This window comes from Hemitrygon akajei, chromosome 12 (genome assembly GCF_048418815.1).
Source record: "Hemitrygon akajei chromosome 12, sHemAka1.3, whole genome shotgun sequence".
Taxonomy (NCBI): Eukaryota; Metazoa; Chordata; class Chondrichthyes; order Myliobatiformes; family Dasyatidae; genus Hemitrygon; species Hemitrygon akajei.
This window is the reverse complement of record NC_133135.1, coordinates 36,122,182-36,137,660: the sequence shown is the minus strand read 5'-3', so window position 1 is coordinate 36,137,660 and position 15,479 is coordinate 36,122,182. Positions and strand designations below refer to the sequence as shown.

The following is a 15,479-nucleotide window of genomic DNA, read 5'->3' as shown; positions in this document are numbered from 1 at the left end:
ATTTGGTGCTCTTAACGATCTCTACCGAGGAGCTGTCGATGTTCAGCGGGGAGTGGTCGCTCCATGCCCTGCTGAAGTCAACAACCATGTCTTTCATTTTGTTCACACTCAGAGACAGGTTGTTAGCTGCTGCACCTCCTCTCTGTAAGCTGACTCATCGTTCTTGCTGATGAGACCCACCACAGTCGTGTCATTGGCGAACTTGATGATGTGGTTCAAGCTGTGTGTTGCAGCACAGTCGTGGGTCAGCAGAGTGAACAGCACTGGACTGAGCACACAGACCTGGAGGGCCCCTGTGCTCAGTGTGATGGTGTTGGAAATGCTGCTCCCGATCTGGACTGACTCATCAATTCCTCCAACTCTACCACTCAGCATTCATACTAGGGGCAACTTACAGTGGCTATGTAACCTGCATACCTTTGAAATGTGGGAAACCAATGCAGCTGTTTGGCTTGTCATCTTTGTTTCATCTTTTTAAACAATTAGAATAGTGAGTGAAATCAGTAATTCTTTACACATAACTAGACTTTGTTCCTATTATGTAGAATATGTAACTAATAGTCTTTAATCTATGTTCTTTGTCTTCTTCAGCCTTCTTCATCGGTTTGTTAAACTCCTTTGTACACATTGTGATGTACCTGTACTATGGAATTGCTTCTATGGGGCCACACATGCGCAAGTACCTGTGGTGGAAGCGTTATCTCACAATGCTTCAGCTGGTATGTTGGTAATTTAGTCATTCATTATGTAGGTTTCAAAATGGTGGAGGAACACCAAAAAATCTTGAGTTGGACATAAAAGTGAGATTTAATATACCTGGATCCACTCATGATCTTCTCTTTGGGATATACTTGTGTTCTTCTATTTGGGTATCTCAGAAATTCATTGCATCTGCATAATTAGCTGCAGGTGTGTGTTTCTGATCTCTGCTGGGCTTGGGTTTGGGTCTTCACTTCAGTACTGATGTTGCTGCCTTCCCTTTCAAGACAGTGCTGACAATTAGGGCCAGATCTGCAGCGTACACCCATGCTAAAGGAAAAGGTTTCTGTATAAACACATGAAATTCGACAAATGCTGGAAGTCTTGAATAACATACACAGTGCTCTAAGAATTCAGCAGGTCAGGCAGCATCTATAGAGGGGAATAAACAGTCAATGTTTTGGGCCAAGACCCTTACTCAGGGCGATTTGTAATGTGTTAAGGGTGGAGTTGTATGTCTGTAATGAAGTTGAGATGAAAGGTGAAAATAACATTTTGTGGAGCTCTGCATGCTCTGGAATCTCAAAGTTGGATTAGTATACAGGTAGTCCCCGAGTTACGAATGTCTGACTTACGTACTTACAAACCGAGGAAGGAGAACACCATCTGCCATTTTAAGTTGGATCGTGACACCATCCGCCATTTTAAGTTGTTGCTGTTGACACTACATTGAGTGTGTAACTTTGTGTTTGGCTTAAATTTTTCTTAGCAAGATTCACCCTGACCCCCCCCCCCCCCACCCCCGTTCTGGTTGGCTGATGGTGCAGTGAGATCAGCGTCGGGCTGGAGAACAGAGGTTCCCGAGTTTGATCCAGTGACAGACCACTCCCATGCCGGGTTGATGTCAATCCAGTGACTCCTGTACCATCTGTGCCGGGTTGATACCGAGCTCGCAACTCAACCTCGTAAAAAAAAACACTGCCACCTCCAGTTTAGATTCCCACGCAGAATATTGTGGAGGATCAAATACCAGCACAGTCCCCACTTGTCCCATTTAACCTGTCTCAGTGCGGTGGACCCAGGGAATTCAGTGCGGTAGTCCTTAGGACCCAGCGGACTTCGGGAGCCGGCGGAGGTTAGGACCCGCCACCGGCAGTGTTTCTGTTCCATTGACAGGAAGTGATCGCAATTGAAAATAAAGTGGGAATAATAAAGCGTTTGGAAAGAGGTGAAACGTCATCGGTCATTGGAAAAGCATTAGGCTACAGTCGGTCAATGATCAGAAAAATTTTAAAGGATAAAGTGAGAATAATAGAGCATGTGAAAGGCCCTGCCCCGATGAAAGCTACAATTATTACTAAGCAACGCAGTGGTTTAATTACTGGAATACATATGTTTCTTAAGTGTTTTATATGCATAGAAAGGTAAAATATATACTAAGACAAACGTTTGACTGACGCTAAATAATACTGGATGTACTTGTTCCGACTTGCGTACAAATCCGACTTAAAGATGGACTCAGGAGTGGAACTCGTTCGTAACCCAGGGACTGCCTGTATTGGATGGGCTGTAAGAGAAGTATTCAGGGATAGATGTCCCTGCTGTTCGGCATGTAATGGAACATTACAACATTTGGTAATGGATGAAACATGGGAAGAAGAACCAAACTGTTAGTGTTGTATAGCTTCTGCTGAGTTCTGTTTATGAGAGAAAGGGAGATGCTGGAATGCTTCTAATCAGATTAAGCTTCTCTTTACTATTAACAGTTACCCAAAATGCCTGTTTTACATTATTACCAAGGAAAAGTAAGTTAATAGTTTAAATTTAATTCCGTATAAATGACATGTTCCATTTTGTTTTTTAGCTCCAGTTTTATGGTATCGCCGTGCACACTGGCTATAATCTCTTCACAGACTGCGATTTCCCAGATGGGTTTAACCTTTTCGTCTTCATCTACATCATCACTATTATTATTCTGTTCACCAACTTTTACTATAAAACCTACATCCAGAGAAAGACAAAAATAGGATAAGTCCTGCAGACTACCTTTTAATTCCCTGAACTATCTGTTTAAAAAAAAAAAAATCCTTATGTTAATTGCAGATGTTTAATTTTTATCAGTGCAGGTGGTGTGGTAGAACAAGTTTTGTATTTTCTTATACATTCTTTATCTTTGCTGAAAATGGTCTTGTTGTTTATTTGCTGTTCCCATCCCTGCAATCAAAGGTATTCGTCTATTATTTGGATTTCCATTTTGCAAACTCACAACAGCCACCTTATCGTTGCTAACCATATTTAAAACATATGACTCAGCCAAGTCTTTTTTAAGAGAGCTGAATGGAATTGGTGTTGCTGTACTGAGGCTCCCAATTCCATGGAATATGCTCTCTGCATGGTCCATGGTGACTTACTTGTGCCAGGGACCGTTCTGCAGATGTCTCCGTATAAACATTTAACTTGCTGCCTCTATGCAGGTAGTTGCACTGAAAATGGCTGTCACGGTAATCCTCCTTAAAGGTAAATGAGGCATTTCATTTGGCCAACACTGAATAATTAGAATTTTGCTGCAGCTGCCAGGTGATGTATTCAGTGAATTGCACTTCAACACTTTAATGCAAATCTATAATTTCTGCTGGTATTCATGTTACTCGTGCTAAATTTCATTAGTCTATTCAACTAGTTGTGAGCACCCATCAACGGGAAACATCTTTACTGTTCCTTCTCCAAATGCATGTGTTACAAATGCAATTATAATGAAGTTTAGGTATGGATGAACTGCCTGTGCAACTCCTTTCTTTTTATTCATTGTCTTGTAATGTAGAATTCTCCTCTGATAGAGTTTGGGGAAGCAAGTAACAGCACAAAAGCAGGTTAATGCTGCAACAAATTATTTTATTATTTATATTATGACTAAACCTTCCACAATTATTTGTGGCCAAGTTGAAAGGCCATCAGAAGCTGTGTGGCTGACCACTGCAACTGAAGATTTTGCCATTGAATGGTCTTTTAATACAGAGCAAATGTGCCTTTCCAATGCATAAGAATGTTTATAATTTCACCAAAAAAAAACTGCCACAATCAAAAGTGGATCTATTTTCCTAGTTCTCGGTACCTTGCTTGAAAGCAATTTTTTGTATAAGAGGGAAAGTGGTGTTTTAGGAAAATATAACTTTGTCTTTTAATGATCATTTATTATAGTTTTCAAGTAAGCTAACATAGATGGTCAGTACATAATATGATGAATTCTAATTTATGTGGGGATATGCTTCAGCCTGTATTGGGCTAAAGCACACATGCCTATTGCACTGAGTTGCTTTTGTAACAATGCTTTTAAAAATTATCTTATTGCATATGTTTTTGAGAAGAAATAACCCAGAAATGATTTTTTGCTTTTGAATTTCAGTAGTGGATGAATATTAAAGTACCTACAGACTTCTAAGTACAGTGTTGCTACTTGGTTGAAGATCCTGTAGAAAATTACTTCTGGTTTTCTTGACTGAGATTGGCATTTGTGGTCCAGTAATATTCCATTCTTAATAGTGTTATTAAGCAAAAAGGAAGTGATTTGCTGCCCACATGTGCAGCTGACCGTGGAACCTTTTGTACTCCGTGGTAAGGATGATGCTGTGAAAATTCATTCTACAGCTGATGAGCTATCCCATGAAACTTAGTGAAACTTATTTCCAGTTGAATTCCTGCTCCTAAAGTAAAAATGTGTTCTATCTCTTTGTGATTCATCTCCACTGAACATTGTGTTCTTAACTTTGAAAGTATCAATAGTGGAGTAGTTTGCCTTGGGGCTCTTGGGTACACACAAGATCAAAGCAAGAGTGGAAGTTTTGTGCAAACAACCTCTTGCTTTGCCTATCTGAATGCATCTTTAGCTTTGTGATTATTGGCATGCTTTCTAACTGGTTAAGTATTATCCCTGAATTTACCATTTTTTGCTACCTTTGACAAGGTTATTTTATTCGTTACTTGGTCAAGACCTGCAAGGTTCAATACTTCCAGCATTGTTGTTGTTCTTGGCTTCAAGTCAAGCCTCAAATTCTGATCTCACTAAGATCCCAGTTTTTATTTTCTGTAATTAGGCTGGATTCTTTTCTTACTACTGTCCATGGCTTTATCAGCACCTGGCTTCTGCTTTTCAGAGTGCTTAAGTGGCTTGATACCTTATCTGTTGTGCCTTTGCCGATCTCTGTTCTGCACATCCAGAGTTCCGTTGCTGCTTTTAGCAAGTCTCTTCAAGTCATGGACCTTTGCAATTGATAGAAGAATTAGACTGGAGGGTTTTTTTTTCCATCCTGCTTGAAATGGTGAAAGTGGGAGAAACTGTCACTTCATTTAGGAAGTACTTTGCTCCTGAAGAGCCATGAACTACAGGGCTGGAAGGGGGAAATGAGTAGGGTGTTTTTTTTTTCCGATTGACATGAACATAATGAAGTAAGTACTGTAAGATTTGACAAAAGGATAGAATCCCACTTCCTGCTTTCTCATCTGGCCTTGGTAATTTATTTTGCTACTTCCACCAATTAAAGTTGAAGACTATGTCTTCATGCTTTCATTATCGTCTACTTCCTGCATTGTGTTTACTTGTGCTCTGGAGGAAATCAGTGTAAATACAAAGTAAGAATGAAGTTGAGATGGACTCGAGCACTTGTCTCTTCCCAATTGTTAAATGCCTCCTAAAGACATTCAGTTGACAATCGGATGCAAGTGGGGTAAAATGTGAGAAGGTTGTTGATGGTTATTTCTCCCAAAAGAAAGGAATTATCAAAAATTCATTGAGATGGTCTAAGCTTTCCTCAAATGGGCCTCTCCTCACCTTTGTCAGAATGTGTGTTAATGTACAGCAAAGACTGAGGAGCTTGCATGTGTAGTGAGGCCGCATCTTAACTTGAGGACTGATAGAGTATGAGTGTGTTTCAAGGAGATATTTAATTAATATAGGCTACTAGACTCAAAGCTAAATTTTGTGACCTCATTGTTTATTTTGTTTTTTGCCATATAATGTGCCAATTGAAGGATTTTCCACAAGCCTTGAAATTGTTCTGCGGCAGTTTTAAGCATAATACTTTTAATTATTGTACTGTCTTGGTAATATAAGCAAACATTTGCAAGTTTATATCATGGAATTTAAAGTAGTTGGTAAAAAGGAGATTAGGAAAATATTTTTCATTCAGAGAGTGGTAGTGATCTTGAACTAATTTCCTGAAAGGGTGGTAGGGGTATAAACCCTAATTACATACAAAGGTCACTGAGCACCTATTTGGTCCACTGCAATACATGACATGGCTCTTCAAGTGGTAAAAGATGAGATTAAATTGAGGAGCTCATTTTTCCAACAGGCGGAGATCTTATTCTGTGATGTTTTTTTTTTTTGATTTTGTGTTCATTTACTGGACCTTACTTTCAGAAATCTGTTAATAGGAATAAGCTGAAAAAGCACAAAGTCCTACAACATACTGTGGGTACCAAGTTCAAAGATGAAGACTACTATTACAATGAAGGAGCTAATAACTTTATAGTTTTTAAACAGATTTTTGTTAAAAATATGGAGACAGCAGTATTCCTGCCAAAAATGTTATACCTATCTTGTAAAGTTGACCAACATTGTCACCATTTGCAATATTTTTTGGTCTTTTAAAAAGTCTAGCGATTCAATTTTATACCGATACTCTGGGTAGAAAGTATTCTGTAAATTAACTATCTAAAGTGGTAGAAAGTGCTTTTATCTAGCAGATACGTAGTGGAAAATAAGTGTCCTATTTGTTGTTGAACATTTAGTAATGCACTTAAAGCATTGATGCACAGTGGGATGCCTTCTGATTGAATTAGGGCCTAATCATCCCAAAAAAGGAGCCTGGTCACTTTTATCAGCACTGTAATGTATTTATAATTAACCAGATTTATGGTTATATTGTCATTTGTTTTTCCTTTTTACTGCAATTTGCCTTTTTCCCCCATCTCTCTCCCCCCCAAAAAACACAAGCAGAATAATCCGTCCTCTTGCACTGCAGTCGTGAGGGCTGACTTGCTAATGCTGATGCTCCTGAGGCATCATGCTGCTTAATAGATAATTATGTTTGTGCACCACCTTACTCCATTTTTTAAGGTCATCCCTGATGAAGGACGTTTTAGATATTTGGCCTTGTGCAAGCTTAACAAGCGTGAATTATCACCTTAACCAAACATACCATTCACCACTTGAGCTACTTAGAAATGGTATGCATTGAAGTTATTTCTGTTTACTGTAAGGGTTTCTGAAAGTCTAACTGAGAGGCAGGAGTACTTTTGAGCTCTGCCAGAATATGGAGCATGGCCGGGATTTCCAGCTGAAATAACTAAGTTGCCGTTCGGGGGGGGGTAACATATCCATTATGTTAGTCTCGCTGTGTTGTGCACCATGTGATAGATTGTGCATAGATCTGTAACGGGTCAAGAATTTGACATGCAACAATAGATAAGTAATGCCTGGAATTTGGAATGTTGGAGCAGCATTGAGCTTTTTGTACCCAGGAATAACATGTTGTATCATTGTTACAAAACCTCTGGAGTAAGTTGATGGAAAGGGTAAAAATACAGAAAAGTATTTTAAGATTTGTCAGTGTTACAAGAGTTTGTTTTCCAAAAGCTTGTGTTGATTATTGCACTTAAAGAAATTAGACCATAAGGAGCAGAATTAGGCTACCCGGCCCACTGAGTCTGCTCCACCATTCCATCATGGCTGATTTATAACGCCTCTCAACCCCATTCTCCTGCCATCTCCCCGTGACCTTTTGATGCCCTGGCTAACCAAAAACCTCTCAACCTCCACTTTAAATATACTCAGTCGTCTGCGGCAATGAAATCCACCGATTCACTAGCTTTAGATGAACAAAGTTTATGGTTTTCAAAATATTGATCATGTTAATGTTGCATGACTAATAGCAAACACTTAAAGGTGTCAGCGACTTACGATTAATCAAAGAAAATAATTATTGATTCTTTTTCCAAGTTTGCCTTCATGTGGTTTCAAACAACATAGACATATCTTTGCTAAAAGTCCATGGCCTGTCCTATTGTTACTCTGCACCCCCCCCCCCCCACAAAGGCTCGGTGGTAGGAATGAAAAAAGAATTTAACTAAGAATTATTACTTGTCCCTCTTGTTCTTCTGTTATTTGGATATCTTGAATACATTCTTAGTCTATATGACTTTTAAAATCCACAGAGACTAAAGTTACTCATTCAGTGGAAGCATAAAAATGGGTTAAATTAAAACTCTTTTATGTATGGCATACTGTTCATTAATATTTTGCAGCCATTTTGTTCAGTGACTTGTTCCCAAAATTTTCAGTAAAAGCTAATTATCCAATCATTTTTAGTTCTGTGATGCTTGTGTGCGTGATTTGGTATGATGCCTTTTTATCTACTGCACTCAGTTAATAAAGCTCTAATTCACAAAGATGTGGGTTCAAATTCCATTCCACAACCTTGTACACAAAAATGTCAACTGGCAGTCAAGCTGAGGAAATGCTGTCTTATTAGCATTACTATTTTTTAATCTGAGGCCCTGTAAGCTCTCTTGGCTGGACTGAAAAGATCCGCTGACCCTATTAGTCAATCATTTGTTACTTAATATAACACTTTTTAAAAAATATTTTAATTTCTCCATTGCTGTTAGTGGGATGTTGCTGCAAATCATCTGCCCACATCAAAGCTGACTACATACACTTCAGAAAGTGCTTAAGGTATAAAGTATTGAAGACATTGTGTAGATGAAATGCAGTATCTAAATGTGGTTTTGTTTTCTAATTCTTTACATCTATCTTGTGTTCCAGCTCTATTACATAAACAAATTCTACTAAAGATGATAGCACACTCAATGGTTATCCTTTGTGTGATGTAACAATGGGATACTGCGGTTATCTTGCTAACACAAATTACTGCATGAATTATAATTGAGGGAAAAAACTAGGAACTGGAAATGTGAAATAAAATCATGCTGGAAATCCGTTCTATACAATATGTTCTATTTATTATTGTTCTATATGCTTAAAATCATGCAGGTCAGGTTGTATCTGTGGAGAATTTATCATTTTGGTTCTCCCCACCCCCAAATTCAAGTTCTGTGGGTGCGATATAGACACCCAGTTGGAATGTTGCCTCCCTGGTCCCAGGGTTAGGATGTCTCAGGTCAGGTCCATGGCAGGTTAAAGAAATTGCTCCTCATCTCCATTCTGAAAGGACGTCCCTCTATTCTGAGACTGTATGCTCTGGTCTTAGACGCTGCCACCATTGAGAACATCTTTTCCACATCCACTGTATTGAGGCCTTTCACCATTTGATAGGTTTCAATGAGATCACCCCTCATTCTTCTGGATACAGCCCAAGAGCCATAAGACTCTATTGATAAGACAAAGGAGCAGAATTAGGCCATTTGGCCCATCGAGTCTGCTCCACAATTCAATCATGGCTGATACTTTTTTTAAAAATCTCTTCCTCAGCCTCAGTTCCTGGCCTTCTCTCTGTAGTCTTTGATGCCATGTCCAATCAAGAACCTATCAATCTCTGCTTTAAATGCATCCAATGATCTGGCCTTCACAGCTGCACGTGGCAACAAATTCCACACATTCACCACTCTTAACCAAAGAAATTTCTCCACATCTCTGTTTTGAAAGGGTGCCCCTCTATCTTGAGGCTGTGCCCTCTCGTCCTAGACTCTCCCATCATGGGAAACATCCTTTCCACATCTACTCTGTCTAGGCCTTTCCACATTCGAAAGGTTCAATGAAATCCCTCCTCGCCCTTCTAAATTCCGGTGAGTACAGACCCAGAGCCTCAAATGTTCCTCGTATGATAACCCTTTCATTCCTGGAATCATCCTTGTGAACCTCCTCTGGACCCTCTCCAATGCCAGCACATGTTTGCACTGTTGTAACTATGTGGTTTTGTGCAGGTCTTGTTTTGTCTGGTGGATTTGGAGCTCCTTTCTGGGGAACGCGCTAAGATGGTAGCACAATATTAATACGCAGCAGCCTCTCCGGACTCTGGATTGGGGATTGCCAAATGTTATGTGGATTTTCTGGTGGTGTCTGTTTTGTCTTTTTATGATATCATTCTGGAGGAACATTGTCTCATTTTTTAACTGCATTGAATTTGTGGTTTTTAAATGACAATAATCTGAATCTGAATCTCTTCTAAGATGAGGAGCCCAAAACAGTTCACAATACTCAAGGTGAGGCTTCACCAGTGCTTTATAAAGCCTCAGCATCACATCCTTGCTTTTGTGGACCTTTTGAAATGAATGCTAACGTGGCATTTGCCTTCCTCACCACCAACTCAACCTGCAAGTTAACCTTTTGGGTGTTCTGCTCAAGGACTCCCAAGATCCTCTGCACCTCAGATTCCTGTATTTTCTTCCCGTTTAGAAAACAGTCCGTACATTTATTTCTTCTACCAATGTGCATGACCATGCATTTTCCAACACTGTATTTCATTTGCCACTTTCTTGCCTATTCTATTCTGTCTAAGTCCTTCTGCATCCTACCTGCTTCCTCAACACTACCTGCCCTTCCACCAATCTTCGTGTCTGCAAACTTGGCAACAAAGCCATCTATTCCATCATCTAAATCATTGATATACAGCATAAAGAGAAGTGGCTCCAACACTGACCCCTGCTGAACACCACTAGTCACTGGCAACCAACCAGACAAGGATCCTTTTATTCCAACTCGCTGCCTCCTACCAATCACCCAATGCTCTAACCATGTTAGTAACTTTCCTGTAATACTATGTGCTGTTAACTTGGTAAGCAGCCTTGTGTGGCACCTTGTCAAAGGCCTTCTGAAAGTCCAAATGTACAAATCTATCCTACTTGTAATCTCAAAGCATTCCAACAGGTTCATCAGGCAGGATTTTTCCTGAAGGAAACCATGCTGACGCTGAACTATCTTGTCCTGTGTCACCAAGTATTCCATCACCTCATCCTTTCTGCTGCCTTCCTCCTTTCTTAAAGAGTGGAGTAGCATTTGCAATTTTCCAATCCTCTGGCACCATGCCAGTCCAAAGATTTTTAAAAGACAAAGTATAACAAACTATTCAATCCTGGAATCATTTTTGTAAACCTCCTTTGAATGCTCTCCATTTTCCGCAGTTTCTTTCTACAATAAAGGGCCCAAGCCTGCTCACAATACTCCAAGTGAGGCCTCACCAGTGCTTTATAAAGTTTCAACATTGCATCCTTGCTTTTGTATTCTAGTCCTCTTGAAGTGAATGCTAACATTGCATTTGCCTTCCTCACCACACACTCAACCTGCAAATTAATCTTTAGGGAATCCTGCACTAAGACTCACAAGTCCCGTTATGTCTGCTTTTTTGTATTTTCTATTTAGAAAATGGTCAACCCTTTCATTTTTTTCTACCAACGTGCATGACCATACACTTCCCGACACTGTATTCCATCTGCCATTTCATTGCCCATTCCCCTAATCTGTTTGTCCTTCTGGAGCCTCTCTACTTCCTCAAAACTATCTGCCCCTCCACCTATCTTCATATCATCTGCAAACTTTACAACAAAGCCATCAATTCCATCATTGAAATTATCGACATATCAGGTAAGAAGATCTGGCCCCAACACAGACACCTGTGGAACACTACTAGTCACTGGCAGCCAATCAGATGAGTCTCCCTTTATTCCCCCTCTTTCCCTCATGTCAATCAGCCACTGCTTTATCCATGCTAGAATCTTTTCTGTAATACCATGGGCTCGTAGCTTGTTAAGCAGCATTGTGTGTGGCACCTTGTCAAAGGCGTTCTGAAAATTCACATACACAACATCAACTGATGTTCCTTGGTCTATCCTGCTTGTTATTTCTTAAAAGAATCCCACAGATTTGTCAGGCAAGATCTTCCATTGAGGAAATCATGCTGATGATAACGTATTTTATCATGTGCCTCCAAGTACCCTGAGACCTCATCTTTAATAATCGATTCCAACATCTTCCCAACCACTGAGGTCAGACTAACTGGCTTATAGTTTCCTTTCTTCTGCCTCTGTCCCTTCTTGAAGAGTGGAGTGACATTTACAATTTTCCAGTCTTCCAGAGCCATTCCAGAATCCAATGATTCTTGAAAGATCTTTACTAATGCCACCGCGATCTCTTCAGTCACCTCTCTCTGAACTCTAGGGTTTACATCAGCTGACTTATCTACCTTAAGACATTTGTTTCCCAAGAAACTTCTGTCTCATTATGATAACTTCACATACTTCATGACCCCTGACACTTGGAACTTCCACCATATTGCTAGTGTCTTCCACAGTGAAGACTGATGCAAAATACTTATTCAGTTTGCCCACAATTTCCTTGACTCCATTACTACCGATCCAGCATTGTTTTCCAGACGTCCAATAACCACTCTCGTCTCTCTTTTACACTTCATGTGCCTGAAGAAACTGAATTGTGGCTGAAAGAAGATTATAGCTGGGAGGTTGACATTCAAGGACATGCATTGTATTGAAAGATCAGGCATGAAGGCAGAGGGGTTGGGGTGGCGCTTCTGGTTTAAAAAAAAAATTCTAATCCTTAGACATGACAGAGGATCAGAAGGTGTAGAATTGATGAGCGTAGAGCTAGGAAACAGCAAGGGTAAAAAGTCCCTGATAGAAATTATATACAGACTTCCGAACTGTTGCAAAGGGGACTACAAATTACAACAGGAGATAGACAATGCATATCAAAAGGGCAATGATGTGATAGTCATAGTGTAGTTCAATGTGGAGGGACATTGGGAAAATCAGGTTAGTTCTGGATTCCAAGGGGGGGGGGGGGTGTGGAATTTATATGATGCCTACAAGATAACTTTTTGAGCAGTTTATGGTTGAGTTCATTATACAGGATTGGGTATTATGCAGTGAATTGAAAAGAACTCTTGGGAGTAGTGACCATAATATGATAGAACTTAGCCTGTAATTTGAGAGGATGAAGCTAAAGTTAGATGTGTCAATAATACAGCAGAGTAAAAGAAATTACAGCGACATGAGAGAGGAGTTGGCCAAAATTGATTGGGAGGTAACACTAGCAGGGATAATGGCAGAACAACAGTGGCTGGAGTTTCTGTGAGTAAGTCGGAAGCCGCAGGATAAGTATATCCTAAAGGAGGAGTAGTATTCTAAAGGCAAGGTGACACAACTGTGGGTAATGAGAAATCAAAGCCAACTTAAAAACAAAGAGGGATGAAAGCAAAATGGATCAGCCATAATAAAATGGTGGAGCAGATTCAATGGGACAAATAACCTAATTCTGTTTCTATATCTTCATTGTCATTCAACCGTATACATGTATACCATAAGACATGGGAGCAGAATTAGGCCATTTGGCCCATCGAGTCTGCTCCACCCATCAATCATGACTGATCTATTTTTTCTCCTGCTCAACCCCATTTCTCAGCCTTCTCCCTGTAACCTTTGATGCCATGTCCAATCAAGAACCTATCAATCTCTGCCTTAAGTACACCCAACAGCCTGGCCTTCGCAACAGCACGTGGCAACAAATTCCACAAATTCACCACCCTTTGGCTAAAGAAATTTCTCTGCATCTCTGTATTGAATGGATGCCCCTCTATCATGAGGCTGCGCCCTCTTGTCCTAGACTCTCCCACTATGGGAAACATCCTTTCCACATCTACTCTAGGCCTTTCAACATTTAAAAGGTTTCAATGAGATTCCCCCCCCCCCCCACCCATCCTTCTAAATTCCAGCAAGTACAGACCCAAAACCTCAAACGTTCCTCATATGATAACCCTTTCATTCCTGGAATCATTATTGTGAACCTCCTCTGGGCCCTCTCCAATGCCAGCACATCTCTTCCAAGATGAGGAGCCCAAAACTGTTCACAATACTCAAGGTGAGGCCTCACCAGTGCCTTATAAAGCCTCAGCATCACATCCCTGTTCTTGTACACTAGACCTTTTGAAATGAATGCTAACATTGCATTTGCATTCCTCACCACCCATTCAACCTGCAAGTTAACCTTTAAGGTGTTCTGCACAAGGAATTCCAATGCCTTTGCATCTCAGATGTTTGGATTTGCTCCATATTTAGAAAATAGTCTGCACATTTATTTCTACTACCAAGGCACATGACCAAGCATTTTCCAACATTGTATTTCATTTGCCACTTTCTTGCCCATTCTCCTAATCTGTCTAAGTCCTTCTGCATCCTACCTGTTTCCTCAACACTACCTGCCTCTCCACCATTCTTTGTATAATCTGTAAACTAGGCAACAAAGCCATCTATTTCATCATCTAAATCATTTATATACAGCATAAATAGAAGTCCTAAAACTGACCCTGTGTGAAACACCACTAGTCACTGGCAGCCAACCAGACAAGGATAATTTTATTCCCACTCGCTGCCTTCTTCTAATAAGCCAATGCTGTAACCATGTTAGTAACTTTCCTGTAATACCATATGCTCTTGAATTGGTAAGCAGCCTTGTGTGGCACCTTGTCAAAGGCCTTCTGAAAGTCCAAATATACAACATCCACTTCATCCCCTTTACCTATCCCACTTGTAATTCCAAAAGGGACTTCATCAGGCAGATATTCCCTTAAGGAAACCATGTTGATTTTGACCTATCTTGTCCTGTGTCAGCAAGTACTCCATCACCTTGTCTTTAACAATTGACTCTAATATCTTCCCAACCACTGAGGGCAGGCTAACTGGTTTATAATTGTCTTTCTGCTGCCTTCCTCCTTTCTTAAAGAGTAACATTTGCAATTTTCCAATCCTATTGCACCAAACCAGAGTCCAATAATTTTTGAAAGATCATTTCTGATGCTGCCACAATCTCTGATGCTACACCCCTTTCAGAACCCTAAGGTGCAGTTCATCTGGTCCTGATGACTTATGTACCTTTAGATCTTGCAGCTTTTTGAGCACCACCTTCTTTGTAATGGTAACTGCACCCACTTCTCTTCCTTCACACACTGCAACATCTGGCACACTGCTAGTGTCTTCCACAATACACTGCCAAACAAAACAATGTTCCTCCAGACCAGGGTGCACAATGCAGTATATATATCTCACACATACAACAAATAATGTAATATTTCCACAAATAAATTAATGAGTGATGAGGTACATTTACAGCGCAAATATATTAGGACACCACTAGCACTTCATAAGTCTTAGAAAAGTACAGTACAGAAGCAGGCCCTTCAGCCCATCTAGTCTGGGCTGAGCCATTGAACTATCTCCCCCCCCCCACCTGTGCTATAGGAGACAATAGCCCTTTTATCCCCACCATCCATGTATTTATCCAAACTTTTCTAAACATTGAAATTGAACTTGCATACACTACTCTACTGGCAGTTTATTCACTCTCTGATGACCCTCTGAGTGAAGAGGTTTCCCTTCATGTTCCCCTTAAACTTTTCACCTTTCATTCTAACTCATGACCTCTCACCTCTACTTGCAGTCCCACCCAACCTCAGTGGAAAAAGCCTGCTTGCATTTACCTTATCTACACCCCTCATAATTTTATATACTTCTTTCAAATCCCTTCAGTCTTCTACGTTCCAAGGAATAAAGTCCTAACCTATTCAGTCTTTCCATATAACTCAGGTTGTCTCGACCCAGCAACATTGTTGTAAGTTTTCTCTACTCTTTCAACCTTATTTACATCTTTTGAAACTGCACACAATATTCCAAATTGGACCTCACCAACACCTATACAACTTCAACATAACTTCACATCTCTTGTACTCTATTTTCTTTGATTTATGAAGGCCAATTTG

The 15,479-nt window shown here is 40.1% G+C and overlaps 1 protein-coding gene across 3 annotated transcripts in view; it reads left to right on the top strand.

The window, feature by feature from the left end:
- elovl8b (ELOVL fatty acid elongase 8b) overlaps positions 1-8,058 on the top strand; it is a 43,883-nt gene extending 35,825 nt beyond the window's left edge. For all 3 annotated transcript variants that reach the window (XM_073062900.1, XM_073062902.1, XM_073062901.1), the window contains 2 exons: positions 592-719; positions 2,564-8,058. In XM_073062900.1, coding sequence (XP_072919001.1) covers positions 592-719; positions 2,564-2,731 — 296 coding nt within the window. In that variant the 3' untranslated portion in view covers positions 2,732-8,058. The remainder of the gene's footprint in view (positions 1-591; positions 720-2,563) is intronic.
- The last annotated feature ends 7,421 nt before the right edge of the window (positions 8,059-15,479 follow it).